General features: G+C 39.7%; 1 protein-coding gene across 1 annotated transcript in view; it reads right to left on the bottom strand.

Moving 5' to 3' along the window:
• Positions 1–19,938, bottom strand: part of LOC128660060 (oocyte zinc finger protein XlCOF6) — an 86,026-nt gene extending 66,088 nt beyond the window's left edge. Inside the window, exon 1 of the mRNA XM_053713658.1 lies at positions 19,831–19,938. Within this exon, the coding sequence (XP_053569633.1) occupies positions 19,831–19,846 (16 nt within the window). The 5' untranslated portion in view covers positions 19,847–19,938. The remainder of the gene's footprint in view (positions 1–19,830) is intronic.
• Between the last annotated feature and the right edge of the window lie 3,799 nt (positions 19,939–23,737).

Raw genomic sequence — 23,737 nt, 5'->3', positions numbered from 1 at the left:
AGCTGTATTCTCCAAATGGGCATCACTAGGCCTGGTAAGACTGGAACAAGTATTAGATTTCGAGAGGAGATGCATTAAGTCTTTTGATTCTCTCAAACAGGAGTTCGCTATTCCTAATAATAATTTCTTTGCATATTTGCAGGTGAGACATTTTGCTCTCAAGCAGATAACTGACTACGGATGGGAATGGTCTCTGGGAGACTTAGAAAAGTGGCTGATATTATTTAAAAACGGGCTCACATCAATCTCTTACATCTATCAAATTTTGTCTGCTCTTAAAGGCCCTGATGTTTTGGAGAAACTCTACTATAGATGGTCCCTTCTGCTCCAACAGGACTCTTTGGACCCAGCTCTTCTCACTTTTTCGATTCAGGAAACTCTCCGGGTTACTCTCTCAGCTACGTGGAGGGAGTCACACTTAAGACTTCTCCACATGACTTACTTCACTCCTGAGAAAGGCTCTAAATGTAGGAATTTGGGGTTCAATAAATGCCCCAAATGTTCATATCCATCCGCTGGCCTGATGCACATGATTTGGGACTGCCCAAAAATCCACAACTTCTGGTTAAAAGTTCAATTTTGGCTTAATAACATAGTCAAGGTCCCTTCTTTCACATTTTCCCCCAGGAGGATAGTATTCTTTGCTGATGACCCCACGCCACCATACCATATTAGCAAAATTATAAGTATGGCTATCCTCGCGGTTAGATATTTGATTTTAAAGAAATGGAAATTAAAAGCCATCCCGAGCTTAACTGAGGTCAAAAATTGTTTAAAAAAGCAATGTATCATTGAGCAATTGGATACTAACTTGCAAAAAGATCAAGATATAAAGAATTTCTTTTCCAAATGGTCACAATTTATCAAAGCACTTCCTTCCAGTGAGATTGAATACATAATTTATCCTTTTAAAGATAGTGAACTTGTTTTACTAGGAATATGGTAAATTCTAAGCATACCTTATCGCCGGGGTTTCCCCGGAAGCTGAAATTAGACTACCCTCCCCTCCCTTTCTCGTATAAATTGGGGGGGGGGGGTTGTTTTTTTTTTGTTTTTCTCTTTGTGTGTTTTGTTTTGTTTTTATGTTTCTTGTTCTTTGTCTTGTCGTTTTTTTTGTCTGTGTTAAGCGTCTTATCTTCGTAGAATCATTGACCCCTCTGTTTGTAGCTGTGATTTATTCTATCTGACTTTGAAAACCAATTTGATTGCAGCTGTTTGTTTAAAAAACAGGAAAAACCTTTTCTTTTGGTTTCCAGTAAGGGGTTAACAAGACGAGTTTAGGTTTCATTTTAGGGTACAATGCTATGCCTTGCCAGAACTAGAGATGGATCTATTCTGGCTCAAATATTCCTGTTCTGTTTTAGGGGAGAGGTTATTATGAATTATCTATATACTTACAACGAGACCGGGATCAAGGCCTTACATTTTGTTCTTTATTGTTTTCTCATTGGTCTGATTTTAAAAGCTTGGTTGTAGCGTATCCCCTAATATGTAATCATTGCTCTAAACCTTATTCCTTTTCTTTCTGTACCCCCATATGGATTACCAATAAAAAATTAAAAAATGAAAAAAATAAAATTGCATTCCCTATATGAATCATGAAAGTTTAATTTTTACTTGACTGTCCCTTTAAATCAAACTTTACTAAGAACCAAGGGCCTGTGATCTTCTATAAAGCTCTCTCTGGGCTTGTGAGATTCTATAAAGCTCTCTCTGGGCTTGAGAGATTCTATAAAGCTCTCTCTGGGCTTGAGAGATTCTATAAAGCTCTCTCTGGGCTTGAGAGATTCTATAAAGCTCTCTCTGGGCTTGAGAGATTCTATAAAGCTCTCTCTGGGCTTGAGAGATTCTATAAAGCTCTCTCTGGGCTTGAGAGATTCTATAAAGCTCTCTCTGGGCTTGAGAGATTCTATAAAGCTCTCTCTGGGCTTGAGAGATTCTATAAAGCTCTCTCTGGGCTTGAGAGATTCTATAAAGCTCTCTCTGGGCTTGTGACACTATATAGAGCTATCTCTGGGCTTGTGAGTGTTAGGGTTTTACCCTGCTTTGTTGGCTATTTGCTGCTGGCTGCCATTTTACTTACCTCTCTCACTGAATCTGTGTAACGCTGCTCACTCATCTGGGTGCCCTCTTATGGCCAAACTGGTGAACATCATCAGTGTGAGAGGTTGCAGTCCCAGGATTATGAAGTCACACTTATTATTTAAAAGGGCCTCTGTTCAGTATGCTTTTGCCCTTGCGTTGTCTCAGACTTGTTTGTGAGTTCCTGTGTTTCAGTGTATTACCTGGTTTGTCTGATGTCCCTCCTGGTTCCTGGTCCCTGGCTTGTTCCTGACTTTGCTGTTTTCCCTAGTTACTGATCCTGGCTCGTCTGACTACTCACTTTGCCTCCTGACTCGGCTTGTCTGACTACCAGCTCTGGCTTCGATTCCTGGCTTGTCATTTGGCTTGTAGACTTTCTATTATTTCTTATTATTAATAAAGATGCGATTATTTTTTGCACTTCACGTCTGTCTGATTCCTGGTACCCTGACATTATGCCATGAATCCTGATGGTGCTTATAATCCACCTTTACCCACCATCAGTTCCAGGATGGATGAACAGGATCACCGCTTGGATCAATATGCACTAGCCCTGCAAACTCGGACTCGCACTGCACATTTGGATCAAAGTGTCCCACAAGTTATGGCTGCTCCCGTTTCCGCTGATGCACCCAATTCTACCAGGAACATGTCCGGTTTTGCACCTCTACCTCAGCAATATGGAGGCGATCCTAATCAGTGCAAAGGGTTTTTGAACCAGGTGGGCATTTATTTTGAGATGTTACCTCAGGCGTTTCCCTCTGACAGAGCTAAGGTGGGATTTCTCAACTCTTTACTCTCTGACACAGCTCTTGCTTAGGCTAATCCCTTGTGGGAGACTAATAAACCTGTGATTTCTAATTACCCTGAATTTGTGGCCTCCTTTCAAAGGGTATATGATGTTCCGTCTCGCTCCTCCTCTGCTGCCAAACGAAATGTCCATTCAGTAAGGTACGAGATCTGTTGCTCAGTATGCCATTGAGTTCCGTACGCTTGCCACAGAGGATAGGTTGGGACAATGAAGCCCTTGTTGCCGCCTTCTTTCATGGGCTCTCTGATGCGATTAAAGACGAAGTTGCTGCCAGAGATTTACCAGACGATCGAGGCTTTGGTTTCTTTTTTAATCCTAATTGACATCAGACTCAGAGAGAGGCCCTCTTTCAAGGAGCGCTTGCGGAAGCCTCCTGTTCTGTTGTCTCCTACGTTTTCATTCCCACCCATGCCTCCCTCTACTCTCATGCCTCCTGGTCCTGAGTCACCAGGTACTGCTGAACAAATGCAGTTGGGATTCACGCATCTCTCCGTGGCGGAGAGGGCCTTTAGGAGGAGGGAGGGGCTCTGCCTCTATTGTGGGTTACAGGGCCACTTTTTAAAGTCTTGTCCTACACTGCCGGGAAACGCTCACACCTAAGGTCTTGTCGGGGGCATACCTTGGGTAGTTTATCCTTGTCCCCGGAACCGCTAAAGGAGAAACCTTTGGTCACGGTTATCCTTTCTTGGGTGGACTCCTCCATAGTCACCCAGGCTCTTGTTGACTCCGGTACTGCGGGCTATTTAATTGACAATGCTTTTGTATCACAGCACTCCATTCCTTTATTGCATCGGTCCGTTCCACTTGCTATTGAGGCCATTGATGGCAGCCCGCACTCGTTACTCACAAAATCGCTCAGTTATCCATGGCTGTTGGGGCTCTCCATTTCAAAACCCTCCAGTTCCAGGTGATAAACTCTCTGCATTTTCCCGGTTGTTCTGGGTTATCCCTGGCTCCAAAAGCACAATCCTAGTCTCAACTGGCGTAGGTCCGAAATTTTGTCATTATCTCCACAAAGTATTTCTACTTGTCTTCGGAAACCAGACAAAGTCCTGTGCCGTTCTTCGGTATCTTAATTGCCTGAGGAGTACCGAGAGTTCCTAGACGTTTTTGACAAGATGCGTGCCGATATGTTGCCTCCTCCTCACCGATCTTACGATAGGTGAGGGGGCTGGCTTGGGGCTTCTTTTTTGTGAAGAAAAATGGTGGCGAGTTAAGACCATGCATCGATTATAGGGGTCTTAATCGTCTTACCATTATGAATGCTTACCCTATTCCGCTCATTACAGAACTCTGACTGCCTCAAGGGAGCTACGGTCTTTTCTAAACCTGATTGGAGAGGAGCGTACAATCTAATTAGGATCAAGGAGGGCCAGGAATGGAAAACAGCATTTAACACCAGGAGCAAGCGTTATGAATATTTTGTAATGCCCTTTGGCCTATTTAATGCTCCTGCTATTTTGCAGGAATTTATTCCGGATGTCCTATGAGATATGTTGCAAAAGTGTGTTGTGGTGTACTTAGACAACATCCTCATACACTCACCAACACTTGAGGCTCATCATTTTGATGTCACACAGGTACTTCAGAGACTACGTGAGAACGGCCTGTATTGTAAACTCGAGAAATTTGAGTTCCATCAGACTCAAGTAATCTTTCTAGGTTAGGTAATCTCCATTGCAGGGTTCTCCATGGATCCTGACAAGTTGTCTGTAGTTCTGCAGTGGCCTCGCCCAGTTGGTCTTTGGTCTATTCAATGTTTTTTTGGCTTCACCAATTACTATAGAGAGTTTATTAATAGCTTTCCTTTCTTGGTCAAACCTATAACAGACATGACCCGTAAAGAGAATGATCCACTCCATTGGTCACCTACTGCCATTAAGGCCTTTGATAGTCTTAAGACTGCCTTTGCTGCCGCTCCAGTCCTGCCTTTCTGCAATTCTGAAATTGGCAACAGGGAATTACTGGTCATACTTTTGGCACACAAAAAATGGAGGCACCCTCTCGTGGGTACTAGCGTACCAGTGCTCATTCTTACTGACCACAATAATTTAACTTGTCTATCCAAAGCAAAACATTTGTCGCCCCAACAGGCCAGATGGGCGCTATGTTTGTCTCTGTGTAATTTTGTGGTCTCCTACCTGCCTGGTAGTGAGAATGTTAGGGCTGATGCCCTCTCTTGACAATGTTTACCTCTGTCCAAGGAGGAGTATGTACCTACTCTAGTTATACCTCCCAACCATATTTTGGCCACCATACGTACTAATTTAACTTCTCCCTTGGGGGAGGAGATCCTGGCTGCACAAACCAATGCGCCTCCAGAGAAACCTATTGGTAAGTACTTTGTACCCGAGAATCTGCAAACTAAACTATTGCACACTTACCAATATTCTATAGCCGCAGGTCACCCAGGCAAGAAACAAATGATTTGGTATGTCACTCAACAATTCTGGTGGCCAGGTCTTCGTTCTGATGTTGCTGCGTATGTTGCCTCCTGCTCAGTTTGTGCACAGAATAAGACACCTCAACGTCTTCCTGTGGGTCTTCTTCAACCTATTGCTAATGGTGAGCGTCTTTGGACACATCTTTCCATGGACTTCATTGACGAGCTCCCTGTTTCCAATGGCAATACTGTTATCCTTATGGTGGTTGACCGTTTTTCTAAAATGTCACATTGCATTCCCTTGGAGAAGCTGCCTACCGCTCAAGAGCTTGCTTCAATTTTTGCCCGGGAGGTCTTCCGTTTACATGGGTTACCCAAGGAGATAGTGTCGGACCGGGGTAGCCAGTTTGTCTCCAGATTTTGGCGCTCGTTTTGTGCTCAAATGGGGATCCAGCTTTCCTTCTCCTCGGCATATTACCGTCAATCCAATGGTACTGTGGAACAGTCTAATCAAGCTCTGGAACAGTTCCTCCGTTGCCATTTCTCAGATCACTCCAATAATTCGTCTGAACTGTTACCTTGGGCAGTTAGCGCTCATAATAGTGCTATTAATGCTTCCTCACAGTTATCCCGGTTCATGGCGAATTATGGGTTTCAACCATCCTTGTTGCCCGATTCGTTCATGTCTCAGGGTATTCCGGCTTTGAAGCAGCATCTCCGGCAACTCCGTTCCATGTGGGTGCAGATTCAGGATTGCCTTCATCAGTCTTTGCAGCACCAAAAATTCCAGGCTGACCGTAGGCGTCTGCCCATGCCTTCCTACTAGGTTGGTGAGAGGGTTTGGTTGTCCTCCTGCAACTTCAACCTTTGTGTGCCGTCCAATAAACTGGCTCCCCATTATGTTGGTCCTTTTCGTATACTCTGACAGGTCAATCCTGTTGCCTACGCTCGACCTTCCTCCTGCAATGCGCATCTCCAATGTTATCAGTTTACCCCTGTGTTGCCTCATCCACGTCCTATCCCTGTTGACAACCATGAAGAATATGAGGTCAGCAGCATTATTGACTCTCGTATGTCCAGGGGCCAAGTACAGTATTTGGTTCACTGGAGATGTTACAGAGGAGCGTTCATGGGTTCCCTACTCTGATGTCCATGCTCCTGCCTTCCTCAGTGCCTTCCATGCCCGTTTTCCCAATAAGCCTTTTGTCCTCCTGCTGGGAGGGGTCGTTGAGGGGAGGGTACTTGTTTGCTATTTGCAGCTGGCTGACATTTTAGTTACCTCTCTCATTGAATCTGCTGCAGAGTGTGTAACGCTGCTCACTCATCTGGGCGCCCTCTTTTGGCCAAACTGGTGAACATCATCAGTGTGAGACAGGTTGCAGTCCCAGGATTATGATGTCACACTAATTATTTAAAGGGCCTCTGTTCAGTATGCTTTAGCCCTTGCGTTGTCTCAGATTTGTTTGTGAGTTCCTGTGTTCCAGTTCCTGTATATTACCTGACATGTCTGATGTCCCTTCTGGTTCCTGATCCCTAACTTGTTTCGGATTTTGCGGTTTTCCTAGTTCCTGATCGGTTGACTACTCGATTTGGCTCCTGACTCGGCTCGTCTGACTACCAGCTCTGGCTTTGACTAATGGCTTGTCATTTTGCTTGTGGACTTTCTATTATTTCTTGTTAATAATAAAAAGGTGTGATTATTTTTGCTCTTCACGTCTGTCTGATTCCTGGTACCCTGACAGTGAGATTCTGCAAAGCTCTCTCTGGGCTTGTGAGATTCTGCAAAGCTCTCTCTGGGCTTGTGAGATTCTGCAAAGCTCTCTCTGGGCTTGTAAGATTCTGCAAAGCTCTCTCTGGGCTTGTGAGATTCTGCAAAGCTCTCTCTGGGCTTGTGAGATTCTGCAAAGCTCTCTCTGGGCTTGTGAGATTCTGCAAAGCTCTCTCTGGGCTTGTGAGATTCTGCAAAGCTCTCTCTGGGCTTGTGAGATTCTGCAAAGCTCTCTCTGGGCTTGTGAGATTCTGCAAAGCTCTCTCTGGGCTTGTGAGATTCTACAAAGCTCTCTCTGGGCTTGTGAGATTCTACAAAGCTTTCTCTGGGCTTGTGGGATTCTACAAAGCTCTCTCTGGGCTTGTAAGATTCTATAAAGCTCTCTCTGGGCTTGTGAGATTCTATAAAGCTCTCTCTGGGCTTGTGAGATTCTATAACGCTCTGTCTGGGCTTGTGAGATTCTATAACGCTCTCTCTGGGCTTGTGAGATTCTATAACGCTCTCTCTGGGCTTGTGAGATTCTATAACGCTCTCTCTGGGCTTGTGAGATTCTATAACGCTCTCTCTGGGCTTGTGAGATTCTATAACGCTCTCTCTGGGCTTGTGAGATTCTATAAAATTGCTCTATGTGCTTGTGAGATTCTGTAAATCTCTCTCTGGGCTTGTGAGATTCTCCATATTTATAGTAAGCAATGTACAGTCTGCCTTATCTTTATTTATAGTAAACCATGTACAGTCTGCCTTATTTTTATTTATAGTAAACAGTATACAGTCTGCCTTATCTTTATTTACCCAGAGGCAGAACTTTTTTTCACTTTCTGTGATGAGATTTTTTTAGTTAAAATTTTTCTGCAGGTCATTTTTAAATGATAAAAATTGTAAATTTGTCAGTTACACTAAAGCACCAGATCAATTGCAATGTGTTGGTTAACTGGAGAATAAAGCAATATTTAATATAAGTTTTATAATCTAGTGCAGTAGTTGAAAATTGCATTGCAAATTAGCTGCAGACAAAAAAAGTAATTGTAAAATGTCTCTTGAATTAATTTGTTTCCTTTTCTCTTAGTCTAACATAAAAATGTAGTAATAAAAAAGGTGCATTTCTCATACGAACATCTTACAGTCAGAGAAATACAGCTTTGCAGACTGTGAAAAGCTAAGGAACGAGCTTGCAAAAATCTGAGAGCCAAACAATCCATGCACTGCTGCTTTGCAGCACTACTTCAAACAGCACTTTGCTCTGGATGTACGGTGTTAAGGAAAACTTATACAATGCAGCCAGAGAACAGCTCTGTTTAAAAAGAACAGCCTAATGTGGAGCAGCACTGAAAAGTTAAAGTGCTAACAGTTCCTGTTCTTTCTGCAGATATGCTGCATTTTCTGCGATGACATCTCAGATCACTCTATGTTCTGCCTTGGGGCTTATTTATAGTAAACAATGTACAGTCTGCCTTATCTTTATTTATAGTAAGCAGTATACAGTCTGCCTTATCTTTATTTATAGTAAACAATGTACAGTCTGCCTGATCTTTATTTATAGTAAACAATGTACAGTCTGCCTTATCTTTATTTATAGTAAACAATATACAGTCTGCCTGATCTTTATTTATAGTAAACAATGTACAGTCTGCCTTATCTTTATTTATAGTAAACAATGTACAGTCTGCCTTATCTTTAGAAATAGCAAAAAAGGAAGAGAAATATTAAGTTATATGTTATATTAGAAATATGTTATTTCTAATTGTACTTTAAGGGTAGCACAGACTAAATTAACACAGCAATATTTTCTACTCTCTCAGACTTTAAATGTTTCTGCCTTATCTTTATTTACAGTAAACAGTATACAGTCTGCCTTATCTTTATGCATAGTAAACAGTATACAGTCTGCCTTATCTTTATTTATAGTAAACCGTATACAGTCTGCCTTATATTTATTTATAGTAAACAGTATACAGTCTGCCTTATCTTTACTTATAGTAAACAGTATACAGTCTGCCTGATCTCTCTTATTTATAGTAAACAATATACAGTCTGCCTGATCTCTCTTATTTATAGTAAACAATATACAGTCTGTCTGATCTTTATTTATAGTAAACAATATACAGTCTGCCTGATCTCTCTTATTTATAGTAAACAATATACAGTCTGCTTGATCTTTATTTATAGTAAACAATGTACAGTCTGCCTTATCTTTATTTATAGTAAACAATGTACAGTCTGCCTTATCTTTACTTATAGTAAACAGTATACAGTCTGCCTTATCTTTACTTATAGTAAACAGTATACAGTCTGCCTTATCTTTATTTATAGTAAACAATATACAGTCTGCCTGATCTCTCTTATTTATAGTAAACAATATACAGTCTGCCTGATCTTTATTTATAGTAAACAATGTACAGTCTGCCTTATCTTTATTTATAGTAAGCAGTATACAGTCTGCCTTATCTTTATTTATAGTACACAATGTACAGTCTGCCTTATCTTTATTTATAGTGAGCAGTATACAGTCTGCCTTATCTTTATTTATAGTGAGCAGTATACAGTCTGCCTTATCTTTATTTATAGTAAGCAGTATACAGTCTGCCTTATCTTTATTTATAGCAAACAATGTACAGTCTGCCTTATCTTTATTTATAGTAATCAATCTACAGTCTGCCTTATCTTTATTTATAGTAAACAATGTACAGTCTGCCTTATCTTTATTTATAGTAAACAATGTACAGTCTGCCTTATCTTTATTTATAGTAAGCAGTATACAGTCTGCCTTATCTTTATTTATAGTAAACAATGTACAGTCTGCCTTATCTTTATTTATAGTAAACAATGTACAGTCTGCCTTATCTTTATTTATAGTAAGCAGTATACAGTCTGCCTTATCTTTATTTATAGTAAACAATGTACAGTCTGCCTTATCTTTATTTATAGTAAACAATGTACAGTCTGCCTTATCTTTATTTATAGTAAACAGTATACAGTCTGCCTTATCTTTATTTATAGTAAACAATGCACAGTCTGCCTTATCTTCATTTATAGTAAACAATGTACAGTCTGCCTTATCTTTATTTATAGTAAACAATGTACAGTCTGCCTTATCTTTACTTATAGTAAACAGTATACAGTCTGCCTTATCTTTACTTATAGTAAACAGTATACAGTCTGCCTTATCTTTATTTATAGTAAACAATATACAGTCTGCCTGATCTCTCTTATTTATAGTAAACAATATACAGTCTGCCTGATCTTTATTTATAGTAAACAATGTACAGTCTGCCTTATCTTTATTTATAGTAAGCAGTATACAGTCTGCCTTATCTTTATTTATAGTAAACAATGTACAGTCTGCCTGATCTTTATTTATAGTAAACCGTATACAGTCTGCCTTATCTTTATTTATAGTAAACAGTATACAGTCTGCCTTATCTTTACTTATAGTAAACAGTATACAGTCTGCCTGATCTCTCTTATTTATAGTAAACAATATACAGTCTGCCTGATCTCTCTTATTTATAGTAAACAATATACAGTCTGCCTTATCTTTATTTATAGTAAACAGTATACAGTCTGCCTGATCTCTCTTATTTATAGTAAACAATATACAGTCTGCCTGATCTCTCTTATTTATAGTAAACAATATACAGTCTGTCTGATCTTTATTTATAGTAAACAATATACAGTCTGCCTGATCTCTCTTATTTATAGTAAACAATATACAGTCTGCTTGATCTTTATTTATAGTAAACAATGTACAGTCTGCCTTATCTTTATTTATAGTAAACAATATACAGTCTGCCTGATCTCTCTTATTTATAGTAAACAATATACAGTCTGTCTGATCTTTATTTATAGTAAACAATGTACAGTCTGCCTTATCTTTATTTATAGTAAACAATGTACAGTCTGCCTTATCTTTACTTATAGTAAACAGTATACAGTCTGCCTTATCTTTACTTATAGTAAACAGTATACAGTCTGCCTTATCTTTATTTATAGTAAACAATATACAGTCTGCCTGATCTCTCTTATTTATAGTAAACAATATACAGTCTGCCTGATCTTTATTTATAGTAAACAATGTACAGTCTGCCTTATCTTTATTTATAGTAAGCAGTATACAGTCTGCCTTATCTTTATTTATAGTACACAATGTACAGTCTGCCTTATCTTTATTTATAGTGAGCAGTATACAGTCTGCCTTATCTTTATTTATAGTGAGCAGTATACAGTCTGCCTTATCTTTATTTATAGTGAGCAGTATACAGTCTGCCTTATCTTTATTTATAGTAAGCAGTATACAGTCTGCCTTATCTTTATTTATAGCAAACAATGTACAGTCTGCCTTATCTTTATTTATAGTAATCAATCTACAGTCTGCCTTATCTTTATTTATAGTAAACAATGTACAGTCTGCCTTATCTTTATTTATAGTAAACAATGTACAGTCTGCCTTATCTTTATTTATAGTAAGCAGTATACAGTCTGCCTTATCTTTATTTATAGTAAACAATGTACAGTCTGCCTTATCTTTATTTATAGTAAACAATGTACAGTCTGCCTTATCTTTATTTATAGTAAACAATGTACAGTCTGCCTTATCTTTATTTATAGTAAACAATGCACAGTCTGCCTTATCTTTATTTATAGTAAGCAGTATACAGTCTGCCTTATCTTTATTTATAGTAAACAATGTACAGTCTGCCTTATCTTTATTTATAGTAAACAATGTACAGTCTGCCTTATCTTTATTTATAGTAAGCAGTATACAGTCTGCCTTATCTTTATTTATAGTAAACAATGTACAGTCTGCCTTATCTTTATTTATAGTAAACAATGTACAGTCTGCCTTATCTTTATTTATAGTAAACAGTATACAGTCTGCCTTATCTTTATTTATAGTAAACAATGTACAGTCTGCCTTATCTTTATTTATAGTAAACAATGTACAGTCTGCCTTATCTTTATTTATAGTAAACAGTATACAGTCTGCCTTATCTTTATTTATAGTAAACAATGCACAGTCTGCCTTATCTTTATTTATAGTAAGCAGTATACAGTCTGCCTTATCTTTATTTATAGTAAACAATGTACAGTCTGCCTTATCTTTATTTATAGTAAACAGTATACAGTCTGCCTTATCTTTATTTATAGTAAACAATGCACAGTCTGCCTTATCTTTATTTATAGTAAGCAGTATACAGTCTGCCTTATCTTTATTTATAGTAAACAATGTACAGTCTGCCTTATCTTTATTTATAGTAAACAATGTACAGTCTGCCTTATCTTTATTTATAGTAAACAATGCACAGTCTGCCTTATCTTCATTTATAGTAAACAATGTACAGTCTGCCTTATCTTTATTTATAGTAAACAATGTACAGTCTGCCTTATCTTTATTTATAGTAAACAGTATACAGTCTGCCTTATCTTTATTTATAGTAAACAATGCACAGTCTGCCTTATCTTCATTTATAGTAAACAATGTACAGTCTGCCTTATCTTTATTTATAGTAAACAATGTACAGTCTGCCTTATCTTTATTTATAGTAAACAATGCACAGTCTGCCTTATCTTCATTTATAGTAAACAATGTACAGTCTGCCTTATCTTTATTTATAGTAAACAATGCACAGTCTGCCTTATCTTTATTTATAGTAAACAGTATACAGTCTGCCTTATCTTTATTTATAGTAAACAATGCACAGTCTGCCTTATCTTCATTTATAGTAAACAATGTACAGTCTGCCTTATCTTTATTTATAGTAAACAATGTACAGTCTGCCTTATCTTTATTTATAGTAAACAATGTACAGTCTGCCTTATCTTTATTTATAGTAAACAGTATACAGTCTGCCTTATCTTTATTTATAGTAAACAATGCACAGTCTGCCTTATCTTCATTTATAGTAAACAATGTACAGTCTGCCTTATCTTTATTTATAGTAAACAATGTACAGTCTGCCTTATCTTTACTTATAGTAAAACAGAATTTATGTTTACCTGATAAATTACTTTCTCCAACGGTGTGTCCGGTCCACGGCGTCATCCTTACTTGTGGGATATTCTCCTCCCCAACAGGAAATGGCAAAGAGCCCAGCAAAGCTGGTCACATGATCCCTCCTAGGCTCCGCCTACCCCAGTCATTCGACCGACGTTAAGGAGGAATATTTGCATAGGAGAAACCATATGATACCGTGGTGACTGTAGTTAAAGAAAATAAATTATCAGACCTGATTAAAAAACCAGGGCGGGCCGTGGACCGGACACACCGTTGGAGAAAGTAATTTATCAGGTAAACATAAATTCTGTTTTCTCCAACATAGGTGTGTCCGGTCCACGGCGTCATCCTTACTTGTGGGAACCAATACCAAAGCTTTAGGACACGGATGAAGGGAGGGAGCAAATCAGGTCACCTAAATGGAAGGCACCACGGCTTGCAAAACCTTTCTCCCAAAAATAGCCTCAGAAGAAGCAAAAGTATCAAACTTGTAAAATTTGGTAAAAGTGTGCAGTGAAGACCAAGTCGCTGCCCTACATATCTGATCAACAGAAGCCTCGTTCTTGAAGGCCCATGTGGAAGCCACAGCCCTAGTGGAAGGAGCTGTGATCCTTTCAGGAGGCTGCCGTCCGGCAGTCTCGTAAGCCAATCTGATGATGCTTTTAATCCAAAAAGAGAGAGAGGTAGAAGTTGCTTTTTGACCTCTCCTTTTACCAGAATAAACAACAAACAAGGAAGATGTTTGTCTAAAATCCTTTGTAGCATCTAAATAGAATTTTAGAGCGCGAACAACATCCAAATTGTGCAACAAACGTTCCTTCTTCAAAACTGGTTTCGGACACAGAGAAGGCACGACTATCTCCTGGTTAATGTTTTTGTTAGAAACAACTTTTGGAAGAAAACCAGGTTAGTACGTAAAACCACCTTATCTGCATGGAACACCAGATAAGGAGGAGAACACTGCAGAGCAGATAATTCTGAAACTCTTCTAGCAGAAGAAATTGCAACCAAAAACAAAACTTTCCAAGATAATAACTTAATATCAACGGAATGTAAGGGTTCAAACGGAACCCCCTGAAGAACTGAAAGAACTAAGTTGAGACTCCAAGGAGGAGTCAAAGGTTTGTAAACAGGCTTGATTCTAACCTGAGCCTGAACAAAGGCTTGAACATCTGGCACAGCTGCCAGCTTTTTGTGAAGTAACACAGACAAGGCAGAAATCTGTCCCATCAAGGAACTTGCAGATAATCCTTTTTCCCCAAGGGAATCCTTTAGATTCACACCAACAGATATATTTTTTCCAAATTTTGTGGTAAATTTTTCTAGTTACAGGTTTTCTGGCCTGAACAAGAGTATCAATAACAGAATCTGAGAACCCTCGCTTTGATAAGATCAAGCGTTCAATCTCCAAGCAGTCAGCTGGAGTGGGACCAGATTCGGATGTTCGAACGGACCTTGACCAAGAAGGTCTCGTCTCAAAGGTAGCTTCCATGGTGGAGCCGATGACATATTCACCAGATCTGCATACCAAGTCCTGCGTGGCCACGCAGGAGCTATCAAGATCACCGACGCCCTCTCCTGATTGATCCTGGCTACCAGCCTGGGGATGAGAGGAAACGGCGGGAATACATAGGCTAGTTTGAAGGTCCAAGGTGCTACTAGTGCATCTACTAGAGTCGCCTTGGGATCCCTGGATCTGGACCCGTAGCAAGGAACCTTGAAGTTCTGACGAGAGGCCATCAGATCCATGTCTGGAATGCCCCACAGTTGAGTGATTTGGGCAAAGATATCCGGATGGAGTTCCCACTCCCCCGGATGCAATGTCTGACGACTCAGAAAATCCGCTTCCCAATTTTCCACTCCTGGGATGTGGATTGCAGACAGGTGGCAGGAGCGAGTCTCCGCCCATTGAATGATTCTGGTCACTTCTTCCATCGCCAGGGAACTCCTTGTTCCCCCCTGATGGTTGATGTACGCAACAGTCGTCATGTTGTCTGATTGAAACCGTATGAACTTGGCCCTCGCTAGCTGAGGCCAAGCCTTGAGAGCATTGAATATCGCTCTCAGTTCCAGAATATTTATCGGTAGAAGAGATTCTTCCCGAGACCAAAGACCCTGAGCTTTCAGGGATCCCCAGACCGCGCCCCAGCCCATCAGACTGGCGTCGGTCGTGACAATGACCCACTCTGGTCTGCGGGAGGTCACCCCCTTGTGACAGGTTGTCCAGGGACAGCCACCAACGGAGTGAGTCTCTGGTCCTCTGATTTACTTGTATCTTCGGAGACAAGTCTGTATAGTCCCCATTCCACTGACTGAGCATACACAGTTGTAATGGTCTTAGATGAAAGCGCGCAAAAGGAACTATGTCCATTGCCGCTACCATCAAACCTATCACTTCCATGCACTGCGCTATGGAAGGAAGAGGAACGGAATGAAGTATCCGACAAGAGTTTAGAAGTTTTGTTTTTCTGGTCTCTGTCAGAAAAATCCTCATTTCTAAGGAGTCTATTATTGTTCCCAAGAAGGGAACTCTTGTCGACGGAGATAGAGAACTCTTTTCCACGTTCACTTTCCATCCGTGAGATCTGAGAAAGGCCAGGACTATGTCCGTGAGAGCCTTTGCTTGAGGAAGGGACGACGCTTGAATCAGAATGTCGTCCAAGTAAGGTACTACAGCAATGCCCCTTGGTCTTAGCACCGCCAGAAGGGACCCTAGTACCTTTGAGAAAATCCTTGGAGCAGTGGCTAATCCGAAAGGAAGCGCCACGAACTGGTAATGCTTGTCCAGGAATGCGAACCTTAGGAACCGATGATGTTCCTTGTGGACAGGAATATGTAGATACGCATCCTTTAAATCCACCGTGGTCAAGAATTGACCTTCCTGGATGGAAGGATTTTTCGAATGGTTTCCATTTTGGACGATGGAACCTTGAGAAACTTGTTTAGGATCTTGAGATCTAAGATTGGTCTGAACGTTCCCTCTTTTTTGGGAACTACGAACAGATTGGAGTAGAACCCCATCCCTCGTTCTCTTAATGGAACAGGATGAATCACTTCCAGAAGATAACCTTGGGAGACTATTTCTAGCGCCCAAGGATCCAGAACATCTCTTGCCCAAGCCTGAGTGAAGAGAGAGAGTCTGCCCCCCACCAAATCCGGTCCCGGATCGGGGGCCCGCATCTCATGCTGTCTTGGGAGCAGTGGCAGGTTTCTTGGCCTGCTTTCCTTTGTTCCAGCCTTGCATAGGTCTCCAGGCTGGATTGGCTTGAGAAGTATTACCTTCCTGCTTAGAGGACGTAGCACTTGGGGCTGGTCCGTTTCTGCGAAAGGGACGAAAATTAGGTTTATTTTTGGCCTTGAAAGACCTATCCTGAGGAAGGGCGTGGCCCTTGCCCCCAGTGATATCAGAGATAATCTCTTTCAAGTCAGGGCCAAACAGTGTTTTCCCCTTGAAAGGAATGTCAAGCAATTTGTTCTTGGAAGACGCATCCGCTGACCAAGATTTTAACCAAAGCGCTCTGCGCGCCACAATAGCAAACCCAGAATTTTTCGCCGCTAACCTAGCCAATTGCAAGGTGGCGTCTAGGGTGAAAGAATTAGCCAATTTAAGAGCACGAATTCTGTCCATAATCTCCTCATAAGAAGAAGAATTACTAATAATCGCCTTTTCTAGCTCATCGAACCAGAAACACGCGGCTGTAGTGACAGGGACAATGCATGCAATTGGTTGTAGAAGGTAACCTTGCTGAACAAACATCTTTTTTAGCAAACCTTCTAATTTTTTATCCATAGGATCTTGGAAAGCACAACTATCTTCTATGGGTATAGTGGCGCGCTTGTTTAGAGTAGAAACCGCCCCCTCGACCTCGGGGACTGTCTGCCATAAGTCCTTTCTGGGGTCGACTATAGGAAACAATTTTTTTAATATGGGGGGAGGTACGAAAGGTATACCGGGCCTGTCCCATTCTTTATTAACAATGTACGCCACCCGCTTGGATATAGGAAAAGCTTCGGGGGGCCCCGGGGCCTCTAGGAACTTGTCCATTTTACATAGTGTTTCTGGAATGACCAGATAATCACAATCATCCAAATTGGATAACACCTCCTTAAGCAGAGCGCGGAGATGTTCCAACTTAAATTTAAAAGTAATCACATCAGGTTCAGCTTGTTGAGAAATTTTTCCTGAATCTGAAATTTCTCCCTCAGACAAAACCTCCCTGGCCCCCTCAGACTGGTGTAGGGGCCCTTCAGAAACAATATCATCAGCGTCCTCATGCTCTTCAGTATTTTCTAAAACAGAGCAGTCGCGCTTTCGCTGATAAGTGGGCATATTGGCTAAAATGTTTTTGATAGAATTATCCATTACAGCCGTTAATTGTTGCATAGTAAGGAGTATTGGCGCGCTAGATGTACTAGGGGCCTCCTGTATGGGCAAGACTGGTGTAGACGAAGGAGGGGATGATGCAGTACCATGCTTACTCCCCTCACTTGAGGAATCATCTTGGGCATCATTTTTACTAAATTTTTTATGACATAAATCACATCTATTTAAATGAGAAGGAACCTTGGCTTCCCCACAGTCAGAACACAATCTATCTGGTAGTTCAGACATGTTAAACAGGCATAAACTTGATAACAAAGCACAAAAAACGTTTTAAAATAAAACCGTTACTGTCACTTTAAATTTTAAACTGAACACACTTTATTACTGCAATTGCGAAAAAGTATGAAGGAATTGTTCAAAATTCACCAAAATTTCACCACAGTGTCTTAAAAGTATTGCACACCAAATTTGGAAGCTTTAACCCTTAAAATAACGGAACCGGAGCCGTTTTTATATTTAACCCCTTTACAGTCCCTGGAATCTGCTTTGCTGAGACCCAACCAAGCCCAAAGGGGAATACGATACCAAATGATGCCTTCAGAAAGACTTTTCTATGTATCAGAGCTCCACACACATGCAGCTGCATGCCATGCTGTTCTCAAAAACAAGTGCGCCATACCGGCGCGAAAATGAGGCTCTGACTATGATTAGGGAAAGCCCCTATAGAATAAAGTGTCTAAAACAGTGCCTGCCGATATTATTTTACAAAAAATACCCAGATTAAATGATTCCTCAAGGCTAAATATGTGTAAATATGATCGATTTAGCCCAGAAAATGTCTACAGTCTTAATAAACCCTTGTGAAGCCCTTATTTACTGTCTGAATAAAAATTGCTTACCGGATCCCATAGGGAAAATGACAGCTTCCAGCATTACATCGTCTTGTTAGAATGTGTCATACCTCAAGCAGCAAAAGACTGCTCACTGTTCCCCCAACTGAAGTTAATTCCTCTCAACAGTCCTGTGTGGAACAGCCATGGATTTTAGTAACGGTTGCTAAAATCATTTTCCTCATACAAACAGAAATCTTCATCTCTTTTCTGTTTCAGAGTAAATAGTACATACCAGCACTATTTTAAAATAACAAACTCTTGATTGAATAATAAAAACTACAGTTAAACACTAAAAAACTCTAAGCCATCTCCGTGGAGATGTTGCCTGTACAACGGCAAAGAGAATGACTGGGGTAGGCGGAGCCTAGGAGGGATCATGTGACCAGCTTTGCTGGGCTCTTTGCCATTTCCTGTTGGGGAGGAGAATATCCCACAAGTAAGGATGACGCTGTGGACCGGACACACCTATGTTGGAGAAACAGTATACAGTCTGCCTTATCTTTACTTATAGTAAACAGTATACAGTCTGCCTTATCTTTATTTATAGTAAACAATATACAGTCTGCCTGATCTTTATTTATAGTAAACAATGTACAGTCTGCCTTATCTTTATTTATAGTAAACAATGTACAGCCTGCCTTATCTTTATTTATAGTAAACAATGTACAGTCTGCCTTATCTTTATTTATAGTAAACAATATACAGTCTGCCTGATCTTTATTTATAGTAAACAATGTACAGTCTGCCTTATCTTTATTTATAGTAAGCAGTATACAGTCTGCCTTATCTTTATTTATAGTAAACAATGGACAGTCTGCCTTATCTTTATTTATAGTAAACAGTATACAGTCTGCCTGATCTTTATTTATAGTAAACAATGTACAGTCTGCCTTATCTTTATTTATAGTAAACAGTATACAGTCTGCCTGATCTTTATTTATAGTAAACAATATACAGTCTGCCTTATCTGTATAGTAAACAATGTACAGTCTGCCTTATCTTTATTTATAGTAAACAGTATACAGTCTGCCTGATCTTTATTTATAGTAAACAATGTACAGTCTGCCTTATCTTTATTTATAGTAAACAATATACAGTCTGCCTGATCTTTATTTATAGTAAACAATGTACAGTCTGCCTTATCTTTATTTATAGTAAGCAGTATACAGTCTGCCTTATCTTTATTTATAGTAAACAATGGACAGTCTGCCTTATCTTTATTTATAGTAAACAGTATACAGTCTGCCTGATCTTTATTTATAGTAAACAATGTACAGTCTGCCTTATCTTTATTTATAGTAAACAGTATACAGTCTGCCTGATCTTTATTTATAGTAAACAATATACAGTCTGCCTTATCTGTATAGTAAACAATGTACAGTCTGCCTTATCTTTATTTATAGTAAACAGTATACAGTCTGCCTGATCTTTATTTATAGTAAACAATATACAGTCTGCCTTATCTGTATAGTAAACAATATACAGTCTGCCTTATCGTTATTTATAGCAAACAATGTACAGTGCAGCAGAAACTATCGACGCATGAACATGAAAAATAAAATAATAATAAAACTTACCCAACTGTTGCTCCATTCTGGTCCCCTGGCTCTGCTGAAATAAGCTGATGTACACTAACTATAGTGATTGTCCTAGAGATAGAAGGGAACAGAGAGCCTAAAGGAAACGGAAACATGAGATGATACAAAATTATTGTTTGATTTAATAAAACACCCAACACTGTTATAATGTCCATAAGCAAATAGTAACAAACAGATATGAAATAAAAATAGAGAATCTATATTCATTCACCCACATGACACCAACTCATTCCACCAAATTAAAAACGGACATTAAACAGTAAATACATTTAAGGCATCAGCCCCTATTCAAAAGTTAAGAGAATCTTCTGATCCATGTCACAATCAAGAGATACGGCTGATATAGACAGCTCTTCATCACTGCTGGAAAATCTATGCAGCAGGAATATTTCATAAGTCTAGAAACACGCTTGCATTCACGCAAATCTTCGCCCTTACTGGCTGGTGTGCATCATTGTAAGCAATGGAGGAAAGAGCCAGATAGCAGTGCAGAAAAAAACGGCCAGTTTACGAGTTTTGCGTTATGAGCGGCTGGGTAATAACTTGCAAGTTATTTCCACCGCTCACCTTTAATAGAGCTGCTAATACAGGTTTTCCAAAAACCTGTGTTAGCGGGCAATATGGTTGCGCACCATACCGCACACAAATACCAGCGCTGCTTTGAGCTGGTTTTACGTACTTGTGCACAATTTCCCCATAGACATCAATGGGGAGAGCCGGCTAAAAAAAAAGCCTAACACCTGCAATAAAGGAGCGTAAAGCTCCATAACGCAGCCCCATTGATTCCTATGGGGAAAGAAAATATATGTTTACACTTAACACCTTAACATGAACCCCGAGTCTAAACACCCCTAATCTGCTGCCCCTGACATCGCCGCCACCTACATTACACTTATTAACCCGTAATCTGCCACCCCCAATGTCGCCGCCACCTACATAAATTTATTAACCCCTATCTGCCGCCCCCAACGTCGTTGCCGCCACTATACTAAAGTTATTAACCCCTAAACCTAACACCCCTAACTTAAATATAATTAAAATAAATCAAAATAAAAACTACTATCATTAACTAAATTCCTATTTAAAACTACATACTTACCTATAAAATAAACCCTTAACTAGCTACAATATAACTAATAGTTACATTATAGCCATCTTAGGTTTTATTTCGCAGCTAAGTTTGTATTTATTTTAACTAGGTAGATTAGTTAGTAAATAGTTATTAACTATTTACTAACTACCTAGTTAAAATAAATACAAATTTACCTTTAAAATAAAACCTGACCTGTCTTACACTAACACCTAACATTACACTACAATTAAAATAAATTACATTAATTAAATACAATTAACTAAATTACAAAAATAAAAAAGAAATGATCAAATATTTAAACTAATTACACCTAATCTAATAGCCCTATCAAAATAAAAAAAAACCTAGCCTAGACTAAACTGCCAATAGCCCTTAAAAGGGCCTTTTGCGGGGCATTGACCCAAAGAAATCAGCTCTTTTACCTGTAAAAAAAAATACAAACAACCCCCTAACAGCAAAACCCACCACCCACACAACCAACACCCCCAAATAAAATCCTATCTAAAAAAACCTAAGCTCCCCATTGCCCTGAAAAGGGCATTTAGAAGGGCTTCTTTATCAATATTGGGGTATTTTTTCATTCGCAGTCCCCTCTGTATTATTGCTGATTTTATATATTTGTCTAGGTATATAATTTAATACCATAGTTTGAGCTCCTTTATACTCAGATTTTCCATACTGAGAAAAAGTTTTCCTAAATCATATAGTTGTGATTGGTTTGGTGATAGTTCACCTTGTCTTTCTTCAAAAGTGAGTTTTCTGTTACAAATATCTTCAAGTGCTTTTAATTGTGCCATAGTGTTATTATATCTCTTGGATTAATAGCGGTTATATGCTTGTGTGTTATATTGTTGTATTTGTTGCAAAAGCTGTGTGTCTTCCAAGGTAATTGTGAGTAAAGTTCACAGATTATCGATACATATATTCGTATTATCTTAAAGGGACACTGTACCCAAAATTTTTCTTTCACGATTCAGATTGAGCATGAAATTTTAAGCAACTTTCTAATTTACTCCTATTATCAAATTTTCTTCATTCTCTTGGTATCTTTATTTGAAATGCAAGAATGTAAGTGTAGATGCCAGCCCATTTTTGGTGAACAACCTGGGTTGTCCTTGCTGATTGGTGGATAAATTCATCCACCAATAAAAAATTGCTGCCCAGAGTACTGAAACCAAAAAAACAGAATTTATGTTTACCTGATAAATTACTTTCTCCAACGGTGTGTCCGGTCCACGGCGTCATCCTTACTTGTGGGATATTCTCCTCCCCAACAGGAAATGGCAAAGAGCCCAGCAAAGCTGGTCACATGATCCCTCCTAGGCTCCGCCTTCCCCAGTCATTCGACCGACGTAAAGGAGGAATATTTGCATAGGAGAAATCATATGATACCGTGGTGACTGTAGTTAAAGAAAATAAATTATCAGACCTGATTAAAAAACCAGGGCGGGCCGTGGACCGGACACACCGTTGGAGAAAGTAATTTATCAGGTAAACATAAATTCTGTTTTCTCCAACATAGGTGTGTCCGGTCCACGGCGTCATCCTTACTTGTGGGAACCAATACCAAAGCTTTAGGACACGGATGAAGGGAGGGAGCAAATCAGGTCACCTAGATGGAAGGCACCACGGCTTGCAAAACCTTTCTCCCAAAAATAGCCTCAGAAGAAGCAAAAGTATCAAATTTGTAAAATTTAGTAAAAGTGTGCAGTGAAGACCAAGTCGCTGCCTTACATATCTGATCAACAGAAGCCTCGTTCTTGAAGGCCCATGTGGAAGCCACAGCCCTAGTGGAATGAGCTGTGATTCTTTCAGGAGGCTGCCGTCCGGCAGTCTCGTAAGCCAATCTGATGATGCTTTTAAGCCAAAAGGAGAGAGAGGTAGAAGTTGCTTTTTGACCTCTCCTTTTACCAGAATAAACAACAAACAAGGAAGATGTTTGTCTAAAATCCTTTGTAGCATCTAAATAGAATTTTAAAGCACGAACTACATCCAAATTGTGCAACAAACGTTCCTTCTTTGAAACTGGATTCGGACACAAAGAAGGCACGACTATCTCCTGGTTAATGTTTTTGTTAGAAACAACTTTCGGAAGAAAACCAGGTTTAGTACGCAAAACCACCTTATCTGCATGGAACACCAGATAAGGAGGAGAACACTGCAGAGCAGATAATTCTGAAACTCTTCTAGCAGAAGAAATTGCAACCAAAAACAAAACTTTCCAAGATAATAACTTAATATCAACGGAATGTAAGGGTTCAAACGGAACCCCCTGAAGAACTGAAAGAACTAAATTGAGACTCCAAGGAGGAGTCAAAGGTTTGTAAACAGGCTTGATTCTAACCAGAGCCTGAACAAAGGCTTGAACATCTGGCACAGCTGCCAGCTTTTTGTGAAGTAACACAGATAAGGCAGAAATCTGTCCCTTCAAAGAACTTGCAGATAATCCTTTCTCCAAACCTTCTTGAAGAAAGGATAGAATCTTAGGAATTTTTATCTTGTCCCAAGGGAATCCTTTAGATTCACACCAACAGATATATTTTTTCCATATTTTGTGGTAGATTTTTCTAGTTACAGGCTTTCTGGCCTGAACAAGAGTATCAATGACAGAATCTGAGAACCCTCGCTTTGATAAGATCAAACGTTCAATCTCCAGGCAGTCAGTTGGAGTGAGACCAGATTCGGATGTTCGAACGGACCTTGAACAAGAAGGTCCCGTCTCAAAGGTAGCTTCCATGGTGGAGCCGATGACATATTCACCAGGTCTGCATACCAAGTCCTGCGTGGCCACGC

Source organism: Bombina bombina, chromosome 5 (assembly GCF_027579735.1).
Source record: "Bombina bombina isolate aBomBom1 chromosome 5, aBomBom1.pri, whole genome shotgun sequence".
Classification (NCBI taxonomy): Eukaryota; Metazoa; Chordata; class Amphibia; order Anura; family Bombinatoridae; genus Bombina; species Bombina bombina.
This window is presented reverse-complemented; position numbering and strand designations above follow the sequence as displayed.